This window comes from Periophthalmus magnuspinnatus, chromosome 7 (assembly GCF_009829125.3).
Source record: "Periophthalmus magnuspinnatus isolate fPerMag1 chromosome 7, fPerMag1.2.pri, whole genome shotgun sequence".
Classification (NCBI taxonomy): domain Eukaryota; kingdom Metazoa; phylum Chordata; class Actinopteri; order Gobiiformes; family Gobiidae; genus Periophthalmus; species Periophthalmus magnuspinnatus.
The window spans coordinates 14294707-14315720 of record NC_047132.1 but is presented as its reverse complement, the minus strand read 5'-3'; the positions used below and the strand labels follow the sequence as shown (position 1 = coordinate 14315720).

At 38.7% G+C, this 21014-nt stretch overlaps 1 protein-coding gene across 1 annotated transcript; it reads left to right on the top strand.

Annotated features, from left to right (window-relative positions):
* Nucleotides 1–13538: 13538 nt before the first annotated feature.
* On the top strand, nt 13539–20607 carry sox18 (SRY-box transcription factor 18). Its single transcript, XM_033970342.2, has 2 exons — nt 13539–14490; nt 16680–20607. Exons 1-2 carry the CDS (start codon nt 14136–14138, stop codon nt 17801–17803), a joined length of 1479 nt encoding a protein of 492 aa, XP_033826233.1. The 5' UTR covers nt 13539–14135; the 3' UTR covers nt 17804–20607.
* The last annotated feature ends 407 nt before the right edge of the window (nt 20608–21014 follow it).

The window sequence follows — 21014 nt, the reverse complement described above, 5'->3', positions numbered from 1 at the left end:
TTTCAGTGCAAAATACATTGAATATTAGCCAAACCCAATGCATTACATGTTAAAAAACAGCATAGAGGCACAGAGAAGTGAAATAAATGCTAACGCGGCGGTCTGGTTCGGTAGATTTTATTTATTAAGACATTAAAACATCAGTTGTGTTTGGGCGATGTCAGTTACTCACACAGCAGAGCCCTGACTCTGGACCCAGAACATGGAGACACAACTCGCCTGGAGAGAGCTGCACCAAACAGACCCGTGCCAAGGTGTCCCCAAGTGAACTGTGCCAATATCAAAGAGCCTCCACAGTAGTAGTAGTAGTACAGCTAGTCTTTGTAGCAGGTTCTGTACTTGCTCAAGAGACATACTATTGTTGTGACCCAATTTTCTCCTTCATTTCCAGTCAAGTTCCAGAAATGTGCTAGTTGAAACGGTGAAGGCATCTAATGAAAAAAAAATAAAAAAATCTTCCAAATCAACTTGTTTATGACCGGTTTGTTGTGGCAACCCTTAAAGTAACAGAAAGCACCCAAATTGTTAAAAACATTTGCACTTCTTTGACAACGCAACTAACGCTCTCACTCCACAGCTGTCCAAACCAATTAACCGACCCACTTTACAATCCAACATGGCCGCCACTTTACATATGCTGCCCGGACCACAGCTGAACCACAGAGATGCCAAAGTATCCAGATATGTTATTGGCAACATTTAGACATTTGTGCGGCCACTAACTTAGACAAATCGACTTTAAAAATTCCCTTTAATGAAAGAGCCAACAGCGCGGCAGACATCTTAATTGCAGCTTTGGTCAAGTTAGCATTTCCTCCCCATCCATCTTCAGATCGCTAATATGTACGTAATGGTCTAGAAGTTATTTTGTTGACAGTTTTGGCTAACAAGTTTGACGCTGCAATTTTGATGATGTTTTGATGTTGCTGCCTGGTTTCTAATTGGGATTTCTTCAGAGTCCTTACGTTTTATACCTACAATAAATATACATCGGGTCGCTCTAGCTTTAAATTCACAGACGTGTATTTTAAATTAGATACGAATCAACATATACTTTGCAACCCACGTCTGTTATTGTAAGGAAGGTTTCAGGGTCATTTCCTTTGCAAAAACCAAAACATTCTGTCTTACTATGTTGTATTACGTTGTGATATCTACAAACATGTTCTGAAATGCATGGGATTATTGTATTAGTCTGGCAGAATTAGCTCAGAAATTATTAGTCTGTCTACATCTCCGAAGCTCAAAATGCTCTGTTCCACCTTATGATGTCGTGAAGTGGTAGTTTTCAAGTTAACAGCAACTTTTTACATTATGTTCAGCACAGATTGGCAATTCCAGGGCTGAAATTATCCAAATGATTCTATTGAAGGCGTATGGAGGTGTACACAGTGGAGCACTTCCTGTATTATCACATGACATCACAAGGCTAAATATGAAGGGTTTGTGTGTTAAACGTGTGTGAAAGAAACAAAACACAACTCCATGTATGTTTTTGATGAGGATACAGTGCTGTAATATATATCAGAAACTAGCACAATATGGGTTGTTTAAAAATATGCTACTTTTGGGCCTATGTTACAGCCTCATGTTGGTATGAGGTAACATGGGCTTGGTCAGCACTTGGCCATGTCCAGGTTTGATGAGTGTTTGTGCTGGTAAACAAAGGACTGGCCTGCTTCTCATGTTCTTATCTGGCCCTCTGCAGCCTGCCTGCAACCTGTGTATATACGGGGACGGGCTTTTATCACAATGTGTGGACTGAACTCTTAATATAGACACACTGAAATCATGACGACCTGCCTTATGGGGACAATAATCAGGTCCCTGTGACGTAAATCCTTTATTATTAGAACAACAGCATAACAAAAATATACAAAAACGTGACACCAAACTGCACACAACAACGTGATGTGAGGTGCAGTAGTTTCATTCGTGGGATGCAAGCCAATTGTAATGTGAGAAGTGCTCTGGAGGGGGAGTGACTTAACAGTGAGAGCTGGAGAGGGGGGTTGAACTTATTATCTTATTATGTTAATGCATTATTTTTGGTGAATATAGCTAAATAATAAAATGTATATGGTGATTTACATATGTAATATCCCACAGAAGTAAAATAAATGCTCTTTAATCCTTTATTATTCGTTAAATTTGTGGTTAGAAATTAATTTATGAGTTAATATAAATTGGGGTTAGGGTTTAGGTTGGGCAAGTAGTGACTATGGTGGATGTTAGGATAAAATGTTCAGAAACGAATGGAAGTCATTTGAAGTCTCCATACAAAACCAAACATGTGGTGTGTGTCCAAAAGTCATTGAGTTTTAAATTGGTAATCGCTATAGTAACTGCCTTGTTTTTCATCTTTCTGAAACGCATGGATCGTATTAAACGTGTCTATCTTGCACGGGTGTCGTGTTGTCGTTGTTGTTGTGAGAGGGTCATCTGTAATCTGACCTGTAACTTGGTCTGGCGGTGTCAGTTTGTCTACAAGGAAAGTGTGGAAAATTATTAGTTCATATTATTAATCACGTACAGCGCCTTCAAGGTTAGAGTCAGTCTCCAGGAAACAATTCTAAGTCAATGTAATGTCCTCACACAGCATGGAGACCCAACGTGTGTGTGCTCCTCTCGTGTGGAGGCTGACACCACACCTTTACTACGGAGGAAATCTGTCTCTGGCTGCAGACGCTGAGGCGAGAGGAGAGGACAGAGAAAGAGGGAGGGAGAAAAAGAGAACAGAAAGAGAGAGGGGGGAGAGGGGGGAGAGGGAAAGAGAGAGAGAACAGGCAAAGAGAGCAGACAGAGAGAAAAGAGAAGAGAGAGAAATAACAGTGAGAAAACATAAAGAAAGAGAGAGAATTGAAAGAAGGAGAAGAGAAAAACAGAGAAGAGAAGGACAGACAAGAGATATGAGAAAAGTAGGTTGAAGGTAGTTGTGCAGTGAGTGAGTAGAGTGAGTGGGAGAGGTCATGTTCACACACAGTCTATTTTAAATCCAGCTGTATAGAGGAAGTGTGCTGATGATGGATCGGACACAGGGCTGGCTCTGAGCTCAGGAATCCCCCACCACTGTCTCATAAGCACACCTCAGGACACCCCAGCACGCACATGCACAGGGAACTGTGTCCAACAATATCTGATGACACAACATTAAAACTGGCTTTGGTAAAGGTTCATTCTCTTTTCAGTTTTAAACTAAGAGATAGCGATTCTTTTTGTTAGACAGGAGTGTGATTTGGTTATTTAGTGGTACTAGACAAAACATGTAAAGTAGGTAAACAAATGCTTCTGTCTGACCAAAAGAAGAGCTGTTTCTAAAACTAAAACTGGTTTAAAATGTCCTCCAATATCTTCTGTTATTCTAATCTTACAGAATCCAGATCGATATGTGCAGCAGCCGCATATGATTTGTGTTCTACACATGATCAATATGTGATCGGAAAAGGTGGGATGTTCAGAATTCTTCTTGCTGATTGGGTAAAGGCTTGGTCCACTGTTACAGCCAATAAAATCAAACAAAGACATCTTACCCAGTCAACACAGTCATTTTTGTCAAAATACTTTAGGTTTCTGCTAAAGTTTGCAGGCATCTATGTCTTTGTCAGTGTTGCCATGTTTTCTTTTTCTGTTGTGCATGTGCTTTTTTGGAAAGTTTGGAGGCTTTTCCTTTAGCTTCCTCTCAAGCTGCATGTGACTGGACATGTTATCCAGTGGTTTGAGCTCAAACACAAATGAAGAGGTTCAAGAGGGATTTTAGTGAGTGAACTCGAGTGAGTGAACAACTATCGTGGGAATTCAACTTGGTTGAAGGTAAAGAATATGCCTGTAAAAAAAAAAATAAATACATTTTTTGAGAATCCATCTTGTCATGCTCCCACTGACAGAGGGACTGGGCCCCCAGTGGTTTGGAGACGTTATGGTTTGGCCACCAAAGACTTGTACCTAGTCAAACTTTATTAATCCACAAGGGAAATTATTTGGACACAGTAGTTGACACATTACAATATAATATAATAACAAAGAAGAAAAATATAAATGGTAAAGAGTAGAAAAAATAGCAAGAAAAGAAGACAACCAAAACAACCAAAACAACCAAAACAAACATGGGAACACCGACTGGCACAGCAGCTCCAGACTGATGTGTGTAGTGCTGCACAGCTCTGTCAGAGTGGTTATTGATGTGACAGCACTGACACCTTTCCCTCATTAAGTTGCCTTGACAACTACATTTACACCTTTCATACGGAACAATTATTTTAGTTCTAAGGTCTAAGTTAAGATAAACATATTTTCACAAGCAGATGGTAAAAAGCTATTTAAAGGCAAAAAGTAATTACCACCTCATGACATCACCTGGTAGAACAGAGCATTTTCAGAAAGGTGATTGCCTGAACACAGAATGAGGCGTACTTAAACATGCGTGAATGATCAGGACACAAAAATACGACATGATTAAAAACTTAATTTGGCCTTTAAAATTTGATTGTGGTCTTAAAAGTGAAAGCTGCGCCTTAGGCGTCCACATGAAACGCTGCTAAAGTGGGTGTTAATTGCTGTTGATAGCTAGCGGCTCAATCTAGCGTGCGGTGACAGCTAGCCAACGCACTACTTTTATTTGGCTATTTCTGATTCTTTCTCTGCCTAATGCTGATGTTGCATGAAATAATTAAAATAAAACTTCTTATAGGCTATTTTGGCGCAATGTTGGGGCTACAAGCTTTTATTCACAATCCCTTCAAAGACGCTGGAAACCCCACTGTACGCTAAAATGAGAAAATAATTCTGTTTGTGACTTTAGCCTGGCCTTTTTATGTGCGATGTTTTATGATGTCAAACGCATGGGTGTGATACTGAAAATGAGTACTTTTTTCCCCAGAATTCCCCTTGAACTTACGTGCTACTCTTCTCATGTAAAGCCAGTCCCTTCTTGTTCATTAAATATGCTAAATTGAGCCCAATGGAGTTATTATTGGATTTTATAGCAGTTTTGAAACCAACATATTTTTTGAAGTTTTGAAAATAGCTCTCATGCCACAATGTTTCCAGCTAAATTAATCCTATTTTGAGCAGTTGCTTGTCGCTATGTAATACAACAAAGACTGTCTTGGATACACTTAGAAAACAAGTTGCATGACACAGAAATGTTTCTATATGCAAAAAATATTTTTAAACTAAAGGCGATAATATCTTGAGCTCTGGGGGGTTGCTCACAATTGTTCACCTATTCATGGGTTTCAGCTTGTTGTGATATGCAACATTTATAAAACTTTCGAAATTCAGAAGACTATTCCAAAGATATAATAGTTTTAAAATAATCAATTGCAGTTAATCATTCAGAGATCCATGGATAGGTCTTCAGTGTCTCTCTGACTTTACATGACAAGGAAAGGCAAGTTTATTTGTATAGCACAATTTGTACACAAGGTAATTCAAAGTGCTTTACAGAATAAGAAAGACATTAAAATCACAATTCAACAAATCGAAGCATAAAGTTCCAAATTCCAACACATCAAATATGTTAATGAGGGAGTATTATGCAAAATCATTTCTTTGGAGCGTTTTACCGTGATATTTTATTCCTGTCTGAAGAGGTTTTATGTGTCATCCATGCATGTTTGAGTGTTTTAGCCATCTCTCCCTGGCCCTACTTTAACCCTCCTTATGGTCAGCTGTAAGATTCTGTGCAATACTCAACCCTCAAGCCTAAGTCATCCATGCTCCAAGACAATTCTCCATAAATATACAAAAACGTGATACAAAACAACACAGCAACTCGACAAACCTGATGTGATGTGCAGTAGTTTCATTAGCGAAGGGGAGTAACTTAATACAAAGACCAAATGAAGTGTGGACTCACAGTGGAGGTCAAAAATAAAACTGAACCTTATGAAACATGGCAGTCACACTTCTGTCACTCTACCCCAGGGCAGCTATGGCTACAGTAAATGAACGAACAGTAGTCAGTCCAAATCGCTATAATAGTAGCTAGACATTTGGAGTCATGTGCAGTAGATATTCCTTTTTGCCATTGTTTTTCACATCACCAACGAGTCAATTAGCATACATGTTCACAAAAGTGCTGATGCTTTAAATCTCTTTAAATCTTCCGGTTGCTTGGTCAGCTCTTGTGTCTGTCTGTCTTATATTTACATGTATATTCCTAACTATAACGTGGAGCATATCATTTGTGCCGGTATAATTAATGCGCTGTCGTACCACAGGACAATATAGGCCTCGCCCGCTGTTTATGCCCTCTGTGTTGTCTTCTATCTGCTCTCTGTCATTTTCACTGCTATTCTTTCTCTCACGCGTTAGTTCTCATGACACAACTCTTTCCATTTTCAATTTTTTTTTTGGTGGGGGGGGGGGGGGGTTCAGATGCGCTGTGAAGAAACTAAATCTACAATATGCTTATTTTACTTTATTTTTTTTTAAAGAATACATGCAGTCTTGTGGCTTCCTTTTTGAACATGATTTTTGTAAGTATTTCACTTTTTTTTTCATTCTGAAATTTTGGAAAAGTCAGGGTTTCTGCCTGTGATGCAACAAAATGGGCAAAATGCAAACGGTGCACTGCCAACATGTGGGCCAGTGCGTTTGAGCAGGATTTGAACTGCCAACCTTCAGTGGACAAACACTCTACTAACTGAGCTGCTGTCACCGCATGGTTCAAAGGTCAAAGTCAGCAGTCAACATATACTCTTTAACAAAGCCAGTATGTATCTTATTATTGAGATAATATAACTGAATTATTGAATTATTATTAAGTATTTATTGCTCAAAAAAGTGATCTGACCTATGACCCGGCCTGGTGGCACTGATTTGTCTTTATATAGATTTTATGTTGTTCAGATTGATGAAATTGAAATATCTTTCCAAAGAAGTTTGTAAAATTGTGAGTAACTCAGGAAACTCTGCTTGTTCTGAGAAATGAGCACAAACAAAGGCATGCAGGAAGATGGGGGTCAGAGGTTAGAGATACAACTCAGATGCATCATGGGATTGTTTCCTGGATGACATGTAAACCGGTTAGTTTAACGTTATGAGAACAAAAGACACCATTTTAATACAGATTCACTTTAGTATGAAGTGAATCTGATGCACCGACCCAGCTTTTTTCTGTTCCGATACCAACTTCGATATTAAAGCTTTAAGTATCTGCTAATACCCGATGTCAACCAATATCGGTGCATAAACATCATTTATTAATCCAAATGTGTATGTAGCTGTTATTTTCCCTCCAATTACTACAGAACAACTTTGTATAAATGAAACCTCAAACATTCTGAGACTTTCAGGGCCACCTATGACCAGTAAATAGTCTTATTACGTAAATGTGTATGTACAACGGAATATCGACTGAACCGATACTTGGAGGCTGACATCGGTTCAGCGATTTTTCAGGATCGGTACCGAAATCTGAAACCAGTATCGGATCAGTGCATCTCTATTCAAATTGTACTGATACTTATTGTACTGGTTCTTCTCCCTCTCTCTTCTCTTTCTCTTTTCTCCCTCAATCTCTCTCATTTCTCCCTTCTCCTCTTACTTTTCCGCTATATCAGCCCTCGTCCTCTACCTCTTTCTATCGCTCTCTCTCTGTCACTCTTCTCCCTGTCCCTCTCCACTTCACTCTCTCCCTTCTTCTCATTTCTATCCCTCTCTCACACCTCCTCCTTTCTTCACTCTTTGCTCTGTCCCTCTCCCACCTCTTTCTCGCCTCTTTCTCCACTCTCTCTCCCCCTCCCTTTTATTCCCTCTCACCCCTTTCCTCCTGTCCTTCAATCTTTCCTTTTCCAACTCTTTCCCTCCTCCTTCCCCCCTCTCTCTTTCTCACTCTATCCCTTCTCCTCGTCCCTTTCTTTCCCTCCCTTTATCCTCTCTCCCTTCCTTCCCTCTCCTCCTCTCCCTCTGTAAGTTGTTGTTAAGCGTCACCACTAATGATGGTGGTTGGGCCTGTGGTGGGCAGCCTCACCGCAGCCTGGCCCTCAGACTCTGCCCTCCTCCTCTCCTCCTCCTCCCTTCATCTGCTCCTCTACTTCTACTCCCCTTCTCCCCTTCCCTCCTCCTCCCTCTCCTTCCCTCCTCCCTTCTTCCTCTTTCCCTCCTCAGGCATGTTTCCAAGTCTCAGTGGAGGAGACACAAACCCGGCTCTCCATCCATCCAGAGGGAATATAGGGCCCCAGACTCTATACTCAAAAATACATCAATTATCATAACCTCATATTCTGAAAAGACACTCACATAGACACTTTAGGAAGATGACATTTCTGTGCAAATGATCATCATAAATCTGCAGACGTTATGGTGGATGCTGATGTGATGTTACGATGCAGATATATACTGACAAAATAGTTTCAGTTATACTAAAACAAACATGTACATGCTTTAATTTACTAGTCCAACTGTGTCAAAGTAAAAATGTTATGAATTAAACCAAAACTAAATCAAGGCTAATGTAGGAATTAATAAGGAAAATAAGAAATAAAAACATAAAAATTGTAATAAGTACATTTTAAGCGATTGATTTAGTTTCTACTGTATATTGTGTCAACCAATATTGCAACATACTTTTATATTGTTCTGTCCTACCAGAAATAAACATATTTATGCAGTTTTATAATGTACACTAAAACATGATATGTTAGATTTAAGTCTATTTTAAGTCTACTTTTTAATAGTTAATATCTTGATATTCCTATTCTGCTGCTGTTCTTGAACTTTATGCTGCAACACAGTAATTTTCCCATTGTGGGACAAATAAAGGATCTCTTCTCTTGTATTTTACATAATGGCTCATATTTTGTATTCTCAAAGCTTAATGAACTTGTGGAGTGTCTTATCCAAGGACACAACAACAGTCCTGGTCAGAACGGTAATTGAACCGGTGACCATTTTGTGAGTGGGAGAACGCTCGAACTACTGAGCCACCGTCATCTTTACATATAATGTAAAAATGTGTTTTAGTAACTCTACTTCCGACTGTATGTATTGTGCAGAAAATATTTTTAAAGTTTGGCTGACATTTTTACATACCAATAAAATCATGGCCCTCGCAGCTTGGCTTTTGTAACATTCCTCTATAAGAAGCCAAACAGACCTATGTTTAGTTGCATTTGTTTAGAACAGTACTCAGAATGTATATTTATACAATATAGAACTATAGGATCTGTATATTAAAATGTGTCATTTTTTGCATTCAGGACAAATATATAACGGCTAAAGCCTGGTGCACACTGCATGAGGTTTTTCCTCTTATAAGATTTTTGGATGTTTTGCTACATAATGTGAGGAATTTAAAATTGCAAGACAACACACATACAAACTGTGCAGTGAGGCTCAGGTTCTGTGAGGGAAAGTCATGTTAGAGTCTAGAACTGCATACTAGTCACATGTCATATGTTTGACAGAGATTGATCGCGACAAAATGTGAGGAGGACTCCAAGACCAAGATTACAGAATATCACACATGCTTTATCAGTCTCAGCTCAGATTTGGTCATACAAGTTTAAAGGTGGCACGACAAGGCAAGGTAAATGTATTTTTTATAGCACAATTTGTACACAGAGTAATCCAATGTGCTTTACTGAATAAGAAAGACATTAAAATCGCAATACAAACAAATCAAAACGTAAATAATCATCATAAAATTAGCAATAAAGAGAAGCTTTCAGTCAAAAAACAACAACAACAACAAAAAAAAAAACTTTCAGTCAAATGCACAGCTAAACAGAGCTGTTTGGAGCCTGTAGAGGCCTGTCTCACATCTTCAGGAAGACTCTTCCAGGTTTTAGCTGCATAAAACTGAAACACTGATTCCCCATGTTTAGTCCTGACTCTGGGCACCAACAGGAGGCCGGTCCCTGAAGTCCTCAGAGTGTGAGATGGTTCATATGGAACTAACATGTGGGAGATGTTCTTTGGTGCTGGTCCATGGAGAGACTTGTCACAAGCAGAGCTGCTTTAAAGTCTATTCTCTGAGCCACAAGAGCCAGTGCAGAGACCTGAGCACAGGATGCATGTACTTCCTGATTCTAGTCAGGACCTGAGCAGCAGTGTTCTGGATGTACTGCAGCTGTCTTAAGGCTCGTTTGGAGAGGCCAGTGAGCAGGACGTTACAGTAGTCTAACGTACTGGAGACAACTGGAGAAGTCTCTCCAAGTCTGCTCAGTCTTTGAATTTAGCATTGTTTTTAGGTAGTCAAAGGCTGCAGATGTTAATGATTTGATGAGGCTATTAAAGTTCAGAGTCCATGATTACATCTAGATTTGTAGCCTGATTTGAAGGTTTTAGAGAGAGAGACTGGAGGTGACACTGCTTGGCCAAAAAAAAGTTGCCACCTGGATTTAACAAAGCAACTAGGTACGAGCCTCCTGCAGTTGGTCCGGTCTAACATCAGCAACAGTCTGTGCTCAAAGAATGAGGTCAGCTTACACCTGAATATACTGAATGACCAGGTTATTCCATCAATGGATTTTTCCTTCCCTGATGGCACGGGCATATTCCAAGATTCACAGCTAAAGGTGGTCCAACGAAACATTAGAGTGTGTGACCTTTTTGTTGGCCAGGCAGTGTACTTTCTCTTTGTTTCTGTGGGCCAAAGGTGGGATCTGCAAATGTTATTGCTTTGCCTGGAAATTAAACTTTTCTAAACCCATGGAGAGGTGACATAACCAGGTAAAATTACAAGTCAGATGTGAGTGTAAAAATGCCCATGATTACTGATGATGAACTGCAAGTGCTGGACGCCTCACTAGAAAAAGTTGCATAGTGCCCCTTTAATCGTAGCCCCTGTCCCAATGTGACACCTACCACGCAAGATTTTCTCCACAAGCTGTAATCTCTCATTGCAGACAGAGAAAATGGTGCAGTGGACACTTGGCATTAAGGTCAGTAGTTCAGGTCACAAGGAAATGCCTCGCTGTGTGCGGTCTGCATGTCCGTCACATGCTGTCCAAGCACTTCTCTGCCTCTGTAGTAAATCCTGGGGTAAAATGTCTTGCCCAGTCTAAGGAAGATTTTATTCCAAATTTGTCCAATGTATTAAATGGGTCGTACCTCATGGCCAAACCTTGCAAAGCCTGATCTGATTTCAGAAGCTAAGCCTGGATGAACCTGGTTTGTGGATGGGAGACAGTGGTCCTGCAGTGGCAGAATTGTTATTGTGTCCTTAGGCAAGATACTTCACACATATTTCCTCGTATGAATGTTGTGTGTGAGTCCCGGTCATGGTCAAAGGGGCAGATGGCGCAGATTGGCAGCCTTGGATACATCTATCTGCCCCAGTGGCTGTAATAGTGGTTTACCACCACCACATGTGTGAACCACATGAATGAATAATACACAAAATGGAGGGACATTCAGACGCAGGTGGGTCAAAGTCGGTAAAGTGTCTTGCTCAAGGACACAGCAAAAGTATGCAATGGTGGAAGCAAAGTGAATGAATTTGGAGAAAAACAAAATAAAAAATACTACTATTAAACATACTATAATAATAATGATGATAATAATAATAATAATAATAATAATAATAATAATAATAATAATAATAATAATAATAATAATAATAATACTTTTAATAATAATTGAATAATTACACAAGTGATTACAATATTTAAAGATGCCCACAAGCCTACGTCACCCATGTCCCCACATTCATTTAGTCAGAAACTAAAAAGTGAAACTTATAAAACGTGTTAAAACATTGTTTTCAGTGAATATAGAACTTTCAAAACAATAAAAGGAAACACGATGATCTAAATATGTTATGTGTTAGATTTGTAGTTTAGGTTTAAAAATCAGGATTCATGGTGCCATGTTTTGTACATGTCCAAGAGAGTAAAATGAAGTTAGAATATTACATGAATGTATATTATATTCATTACTTTTTTTTTTTTTTTTCATTGTGGTAACTAAATGAAACACACACACACACCCTGCATCTTTAGACTGAGTTTTCTCTCAGACTGAAAACACTCTGTTCCACCTTGTGATGTCATGTGCTAATATAAGTGCTCCACTGTGTTTTTAAACTCCACACACCTTCAGTAGAATCATTTGGATCATTTGAGATCTGGAATTACCCATCTCTACTGAACTAAAGGTAAAAGGAGCTGCTCACTTGAAAACTACCACTTCATGACATCACAAGGTGGAACAGAGCATTTTGAGCTTTGGAGATGTAACAGACTAATAATAAAGTGTTACTCAAACATGTGAGAATGAAACAAAACACAACTCCAGGTCTGTTTCTGATGAGGTAACAACATTATAAAATTGCTTAAAGCTCACAAGAGTCAAATTTGTATAATATAGGAGCTTTAAATATTAGTGTCACAACAATACTATTCTCAAAATTGTATCACTTAAATACTTTTTGGGCACCAAGTGTGATTATGATTTGATTCATTTTATATAATACAAATTTACAAGTTTGGAAGTAGTATTTACACAAAGATTGATTCTTGTACTGTTCACTCTGTCCAGCTCGTGCTTTGTCCCTGGTACATATTTTGTGTGCGCTCCTCCTCAGCATGTCGCCAGTGTGTGCAGCCGTGTGTGCAAAAAGCTGTCCCAAAAACAATGGTCTGGGGCCTCTGATTACATCTCGGGCCAGGACGTCAGTTTGGGGAGAGGGGGGGCAGAGGAAAAGGGTGGTGGTCCGGTCCCACAACCAAGGAAGGTACCCCCCCACACACACACAGAGACACACATGCTGGTTTACATGCTTCTTCGGGACATTACATTGAATTACATTCATTTCCTAACCTTAAAGTGACACCGTGTAACTTTCTGGAAGTGGCACGTCACCTGCATTATTCTTTGGAAAGGAACAACATGGAAACAAGCAGGTGCCCTCCAGGTCAAATAACAGTCAGGTTTGTGGAGATACAAGCCCAAGTTTGTCTATGTTTTTCAGAACAAAACAAAATGAAACAAAAAGCTACTACTTTAGTATATGTTTTTGGCAAAAAAGTTACACAATGGGGTTTGAAGCATACCAGTAACACTTAAAGTGTTATATACAGAATATATATATATATGTATTTATATATATATGAATGTAGATTTCAGCAAATATCAATACTGAACAGAAATCACAAACTGGACACAAAAGGAACAGTTTTAGCAGAACTACTGTAATACCACGTGGTATGATAAACAAATACTTAAACAAATATTTAATAAATATTAAAAGTAAAATGTTGTCAAAAAAAGTGATTTTGAAATGATCATTTGAGTATCAAAATCAGTATCAAGTCTATTCTTTAATACTGAAATCGAGTTTGAATCTTTAGTATCATGACTAGTCCCCATAAGGATGACGGGAGTGTGTGTGTGAAGAGAGTTTAGTCCCCACAATGCAATAAATCTCCATCCAAAAAAAAAAAAAACCTCTCCCAGAAAGTCCCCTCCTCCCAGGCTCTCACTGTCTTGTAGTATCCCGCTGGCGTCTCATTGGTTAGAGTGCACAGTTGTGTTGTAATGGCGTTGGTCAGGGCGGGGTATATAAAGAGGGAGCAGTGGGGCGGTTGAGTCTGGCCACAAGTTTGAAACATTTCAGAAGTGGAGCAGGACACAGACAGAGAGAGGAGAGAGGAGCCGTGCAAGGCAAAGCAACAGAAGACACAGACAAACATTTGGGATAACTTTTAGTTTTTCAATTTTTAATCTTTTCAAATTTGTGAGTTATGGTTTTGATGTCTTGAACTTGTTTGGGTTCACTTTTTCAACTTTACTACTTGACTTTTCAGTGAAATATCTTCAATATCATACACTTCGGAATTTCTTTTTAAATTTTGTTTGTGGTTTGACAAAAATCCATCAATTGCTAATTTCGCAAACCTTTTTTTGTATTTTTCACTTTTTATTTGGATCTTTTGCTTTTGTATTTACATTTTAAATTCAAGATATTCACAAACTGATGTATTGAATTGTAAAAATCATCACTTGGACTTAAAAGATTGCTATCCAAAAGTTTCGCCAGAAGAAATTTCCTCCATTTTTATTTATTTTGATGATTTGCTTTGAAACCTACCACTCAAATTTAAGAAATTTTGGCGAAATCTGGCAAGTCAGAACTTTACAAACAGAATTCCACTTGGACTAAAACCAGTCATCAAAAACTTCTTGAAATGAATTTAGCAGAATCCAATTTTCTACACCCCAAAAGAGTGTCAATGGAAGGACCATGGACATCCGGGACCCCCAGCCCAGAATCGGATGGGGAGATGGGGTTTGAGCACAGCCTGTCGGGCGACTGCAGCTCTCCGGACAGTGGGAGTGGGAGGACCGGAGCCAGGATCTCTGGAGGACCAGGATCAGGGGAGCAGATCCGAGGAGGTGCACCGGTGGATGGGAAGGGCGCGGGGGGAGAGCAGAGGATCCGGAGGCCCATGAATGCTTTCATGGTTTGGGCCAAGGACGAGAGGAAGAGACTGGCTCTGCAGAATCCAGACCTTCACAACGCAGTGCTCAGCAAGATGCTTGGTAAGAGAGTAAAACTTTATTTGAATGTTCATATGTAACTTTTTTGGTGAAAAAATATAGTATTTATATATATATATATATATATATATATATATATATATATATATATATATATATATATATATATATATATATATATAAAATTATGAATGTTTTTTACTGCACTGAAAAACATATGTTCTTAACAATGACCGTGCTTGCATCTCCATAAACCTGCTCCTCCTGCTTGTCTCCATGGAAATGCTGTTCCTTTGGCTATAGTATTCTGCATTATGGCATAAAACTGATCTATGTCCAGAAAGCTCCATACTATTGCTTTAAAGGGAAGAAAAAAATAATACATATTTCCACGCTGCACGATTTGAGGGGAAAAAAATATCCAATTGCAATTTTTCTAAGAAGCATTACAATTAGATCAATAGGATTCTGTTCAAAGTTCACTTAAACCAGAAGAATTGATAAAAAGATTGAAATATAAACTGACAAACAAGATACATTAACATTTCAGAACATGTTTGTACAGGTCATTGTGCAGTTTTTTTATGCAGAATAACACAGGATATTTTGTTTGTGAAGGAAATTATGATTCTTCAAAACTTGCTAATTGTGTCCACTCAAACTGTGATTTCAACTGATCGTGTAGCTTTGCTTGATACACTTTTAAAACAACTACATTGACCAAATTAGGTATCACACCTTATATCTGGTTTGTTTGTTTTTTCTTTAAATGCTAATTACATGGTGAGTTCTTTCACGGGACATTCCTCAAAGTACATTCTGCTGCAGTCGTCTGCGTGTGCCACAAACTCATATTCATAATTCTGCCCTTGTTTGGCAAACTGTAATTCACAGAACTCCTCATAAGTAACAACAGTTTAAACCAAGTGTAGTGAAAAACTGAGAATGCCAAGTGAAAAGTTAAAGTCAAGGCCAGGATTAAGAGAAAAAGACAGGCAATGTTGTTTTATTTTATTTATTTTTTTAATCTCTTTAAAAAAAAAAAAAAGCATTCTGTTTTATCAGTTTTAACACATTTTCCACATATTCAAAATAAACAATCAGAAAAATTGCAAGTTTTGTCTTAATCCTTAAAACCATAATAATTTTTTACATTTTGTTTATGATTGAGTATAGTGAGTATAGCAGAAAATATTGCATTTTTCCACTGGCTTTTTAAATTGAGAACACTCTCATATTTGGCATATTTATCTCAATACTGTACTTATATATCCTCATGTATCCTGTGTGTATGAAGTAAGAGCTGAAATGTGATTATGTCCATCTCTGTATAACTCTACGCTGGCTCTTGTTAGTTTGATATGTGTCGTCCTACAGAGTTCTACACATCAGTCTGGGACGACTATCGCTGAAAGGGGTCGGAGCGTTCAAACAAATACTTCACGCTGATTGGTGGAACTGTCACAACACCGGAACAAGTCTAAAAATCAAACTTTAGATGAATCCAGTTGAGAGAAAAGCACAGGCGTCTTACCCGTCCACAAATGTACAAAGCGATTCGCTCTGCATGTTTTTCATAAACAAAATAGTCCGTATTTCAGCTAAAATAGTACAAGTACATCTCTCGGCGTCGCCATGTCTGTTTTGGTTCGTCCACCACTGGCTTCTGCCCAAACCACAGTGCTGCCCTGTGATTGGTCAGTTTCAGACCTATCACATGCAAACGATTCGCCCGGAGCTGAACGAGACAAATTCTCAAGAGTTTGTGAACTCACAAAAATCGCAAGAATTCATCTTGCTGGCATGGATAATATAGCTCTGTGGGTGAAGAACAATTGGGTGGATGACATCTCCAAAGCTACAGTTGAACTGGATCATTGTTTAGTTTTTTTATGTCTACTAACTGTATTAATCATGTTGATTGTGTGCTCTTTTACAATAACACAATATCAAATAGCCCAGTGAAAAATGTGTTTATTTTATAAACAACAAATTTTACTACATTTGCCTACTCTCCATCAAAGTTTTGATCACAAATGTGATCTGTTAAATGAGCAATTTAGATTTAAAAATAAATGTACCTCTCAAATTGAAAATTTTACAGTGTTGTCCACGACAGGGATGAGTTATGTGACTGAAACTCATGTATTGACGCCTCAAGAATTTTAAGACATCAAATAAGTGCCCCATATTGTTCATGATTAATCAAAGTATCTTATTCTTTCATGCAGGTCAGTCGTGGAAAGCCCTCAGTGCCTGCGACAAACGCCCTTTTGTGGAAGAGGCAGAGCGTTTGAGGGTCCAACACCTCCAGGACCATCCCAACTACAAATACCGCCCCCGGCGCAAGAAGACAACCAAGAAGCTCAAACGTGTTGAACCGGGGATCCTCCTCCACAGCTTAGCCCAGGGAGGAGCCACCGGCCTGGGCATGGGAGACAACCTACCCGGGGCCCCATCTTATGGACATCCGGGCTCCCACTCCTCCCACCACCATCACCCCCATCACCTGCTGCCTTCGCTGGGCCACTTCCAGGACCTTCCGCCCTCTTCGCACCCGGAGCTGGAGAGCTACGGCTTGCCCACTCCTGAGATGTCACCGCTGGATGTTTTGGATGACTCCGGAGCTAGTGAATCCGTGTTTTTTCCACAACATATGCAAGATGAAAATGCTATGGGGGGGAGTTGGAACAGCTATCACCAAATTCAGCACTACAGCCACCACTATGGTCAAAATGCGCAAACGATTAACTTAAATAGTAGCGCTAACTCTACCCTGAGCCCTCTAAGAAGCTCAAGAGTCGATATCGATTCTAATTCTAGATTGAACCAAATTCCTAGCCACCATATTGCGCTACGAAATCCTGCCAAATGTCCAATTCAAGATTCTACTTCCTGTTCATCCAACCAAACAATTAGCTACTATAGCCAGATGTATCCCGCTAGCACAACACCAAATGCTAATCCATTTGCATCAACAAGTTTAGGCCAGCTATCACCACCCCCTGAAGCATCCTGCGTAAATCCTACCGTATCAACATTTTTACACCCAATTCAGCACATAGACCAATCCAATACCTCCACTAACCTGTCCAACCTAGCCGCTAATGATTTTTGGTCAGAAGTTGATAGACATGAGTTTGATCAATACATGCGGAGAAACAGAGAGGAGGTTTATGCGTCTAAACTTGGCCGTAGTAGTGTCGGGAGTAGCATGAGTGGAGGTGTGATCAGTAGGGATGTGGGTAGCATTATGTCTAGCGGTAGCGGTTGTGAAGATGCTAGCAGTCCGCTCATTTCGGCCTTGTCCGACGCTACAAGTGCGGTCTATTACAGCGCATGTATTAGCGGGTGAAGAATTAGAAGATTGCTGCTACTTCATTGGTCTGGTAAAATGTATAGCTAAAAAAATCTGTTCAATATTTTTGGTTATTTTTAGGACTTAACGCACAACTGATGCTAAACTGGATTTTTTTTTTTTTGATTTGTGTATTAAATTTGCCATCTAAACGTTCTTAACACCCGTAATCTCTTAAATATTTTCAATTGATTATTTATTTATCTTCAGTAACATGGTTGCCACAGCCTTATCACTTCGGGGCCCACTGCTGCCTATCCAGTGAGATGCTTTGTCCGGAATGTTCCACAGTACGGCATTACAATTCTGTATTTTGCATTTATTTAGCAGGTGTTTATATGCTAAATGAAATACCTTCTAACTGTGAGTGGGCTCTGGGATCTGAACTGTAACTTAACCTGCCTGTCTCTATAGTTGTTTAATGCCATACTGTGGAACTTTCCATGCATATTGAAACATATCTACATAGTGCATCTGTAAATGGTGTTATATTTGCTGTCCATTCAAAGTCTTATTTTGGTTGGTATTTTGGTTCTACTAGTATCAGTTGGTCCCATTTCTTAATCTTGAATCACTGTATTTTATTTTATTTTTTTTCAACTTTCTTCAAGCCATTCTTTTATTTTATTGTTTGGATCAAGTGGCAATCGACAACTTAAGCAAAATATGCACTACATATACAATTTGCCTAATAATATGTTCACTCCTGTCTCCTTTGACTCCATGTGCAATGCAGACCAATGACTTTTTCATCTCAAACGTATGATTTTTGTCTCTCGTGTCTTGTTATTATCAGTTGTGTTATTTGACCCTTATAACTGGATATTTTGGCTCTTTGCTGGTTTGACTTACCCCCAATAGACCTCTGCCCTTGTCAAGATCAGCAAACTGCCTGATTTAATTTAATTGCTGTAGCAGGGCCGTGTGGTTTTCAAACAAGCCTGAGAATCTCAACTATTTTAACATTTTAGCTAACGCAAACAAACTGGAAGTCTTTGCAGCGTGTTGGATGTGACTGATTCTAACAGGAGCGACATCATGACATAGAAGCACATTTTAAACAATAGCATCTCAGGATTTTAAAGGTTCACTGTGTAACTTTTCTGATGGAGGGCACATCGGTGAAGAAGAGATCACAGCTATTACACACTCAACATTTCAGGAAAAGCAAAAATATGTGAGTGGCAAGTGAGTGGTGGAACTCCTTCAGCATATGTATGTAGTGCACTTTTAATTTGACATTTTTGTGAACTTTTATGACTAAAATAACTCTAAAAACTAGGGATGCACTGATCCAGGTTTTCAGTTCCGATACTAATTTCAATACTAAATCTGTCGATACCTGATATCGGCTGATATCAGTGCAGCTACAGCATGTACTTCCTTTAAACAAAAAATAAAATAACTGATCACTTTGTGCAAATTCTAACATTATGATACTTTGTGTTCCAACTAGCACTAGTAAACGGTCTTAAATGTAAATGCTGACCCAGGATAATGGCGGACTTCAAATGTGGAAATCGATATCTGATCCAGCTGTGTTTTCAGTATCGGCGCTGGTATACAATACATAATACATTTTTTGACCTTTTTTTTCCAAAATGAATTCATGTTGAACACAAACATTACACAGATCAATTTTATAATCAGATTGTGAATGAAGATTTGCTAAGTTTTCATCCAACTTTTCTACATATCTTCTGGAGTCTATTATATTGCACTCTAAAATGTGGACACATTTCATAAACCTGTCAGAAAAGTGACATAATGCACATTTAATTTAACATTTTTGTGAAAAATGAATGAAAAACAGACTTTTAACCAACGATTCACTAAAATTTCATCCAACTTTGCTACAGATCTTCCTGGAGCGTATTACGTATTACAGCCTATTATCATTTAAAGTGTTAACTCTAAAAACTTGGACAACTTTCAAACACCTCTGTCAGAAAAGTTACGTAGTGCACTTTCAATTAAAATAATGTTTTTTTCAAACTTTTTTGTCCAAACTGAACTCATGTTTCAACTCTTAAAAGTCAGACAAATTTCAAAAATGGACCATAACCCAAGTTTTCCTCCATCTTTGCTACATATCTGGTGAACAGATTTCACAAACCCATCAGAAAATGAACTCATGTTGAACTCTAAAAATGTGGACAAATTACAAAAACGGACCATCACCAAGTGTCTGAAGATTTGCTAAGTTCTCATCCAACTTTGCTTCATATCTTTCTGGAGCCTATTACGGGAAAAGCTTGGCCCAAAACCCCATCGCTGACCACTGGTTTGTCCCACAGACTTTTGGGGAACGCTTTACAAGTCGGTTCTGGATAGATTTGAGTGTGATTGATAGTTTTTTTCCCCTCTCTGCGCAAGGATAAAGTTACTGTTCTTTTTGGCTAACGTACATACTAGGAACTTTGACGTTTGAAGCTCATAAACATTGAATTTGTTTAAACCAAATGTCAGTTTTGAAGGTTTAAAGACTGGTTTGGTCGAGGGAAAATGACCACAAATCAGCGATAATGTCTCCGTGTTGTAGCGTTTATCATGTTTTTTGACCTGATAGTGATTTACTGTATATATGAAGTTGTTATGGGGTTGTGAAGGATAAATATATTGTATGAGACTATGAATTTTCTTTTTGCACTGGTCAAATGTGTATAGTATAGAAAACCACCAAATGGAAGTATTGTTTAAAAGATGTAAATAATGATCTGAGTTTTTGTCATAAATAATTGTTTTGTTTTACTCTTTGGGAAAATCTGAACATTTTGCTGGAATAAAGAGATTGATGTTTAAGAATATAATGCCTTTGAACTGTCTTTGAACAATTAACTTTTTAAGCGAGTATTTTAAGTGTACTTACATACCTACAAGTACATATGTGACAATTTTAGCAATATTGACACAGCAAGATATCAATATTTTCCCAATAATTGTTAGACAGGTCATAATCCAATTCCCACTCTCACAGATGGATACTGCTGTTGTGTCCTCGGGCAAGACACTTAACCCACTTTGCTCCCAGTGTCTTTGTATACTGGTGTCTGAATGTGTGAGTAGTTCCTTGATGTAAAGTGCTTTGAGCGCCTTAAAGGTAGAAAAGCACTAATGCGACCATAGAGCATTTATTGAGGGATTAAAATACATAATTTTGTTCCACCAGAGGAAACTACCATGACCACGATCCTTTGCTCTGCTTCAG

Coding starts and splice junctions, on each gene's coding strand:
- sox18 (XM_033970342.2), top strand. CDS start 14,136: ATGAATTTAGCAGAATCCAATTTTCTACACCCCAAAAGAGTGTCAATG. Junction 14,491..16,679: donor AGTGCTCAGCAAGATGCTTG/GTAAGAGAGTAA, acceptor TCTTTCATGCAG/GTCAGTCGTGGAAAGCCCTC.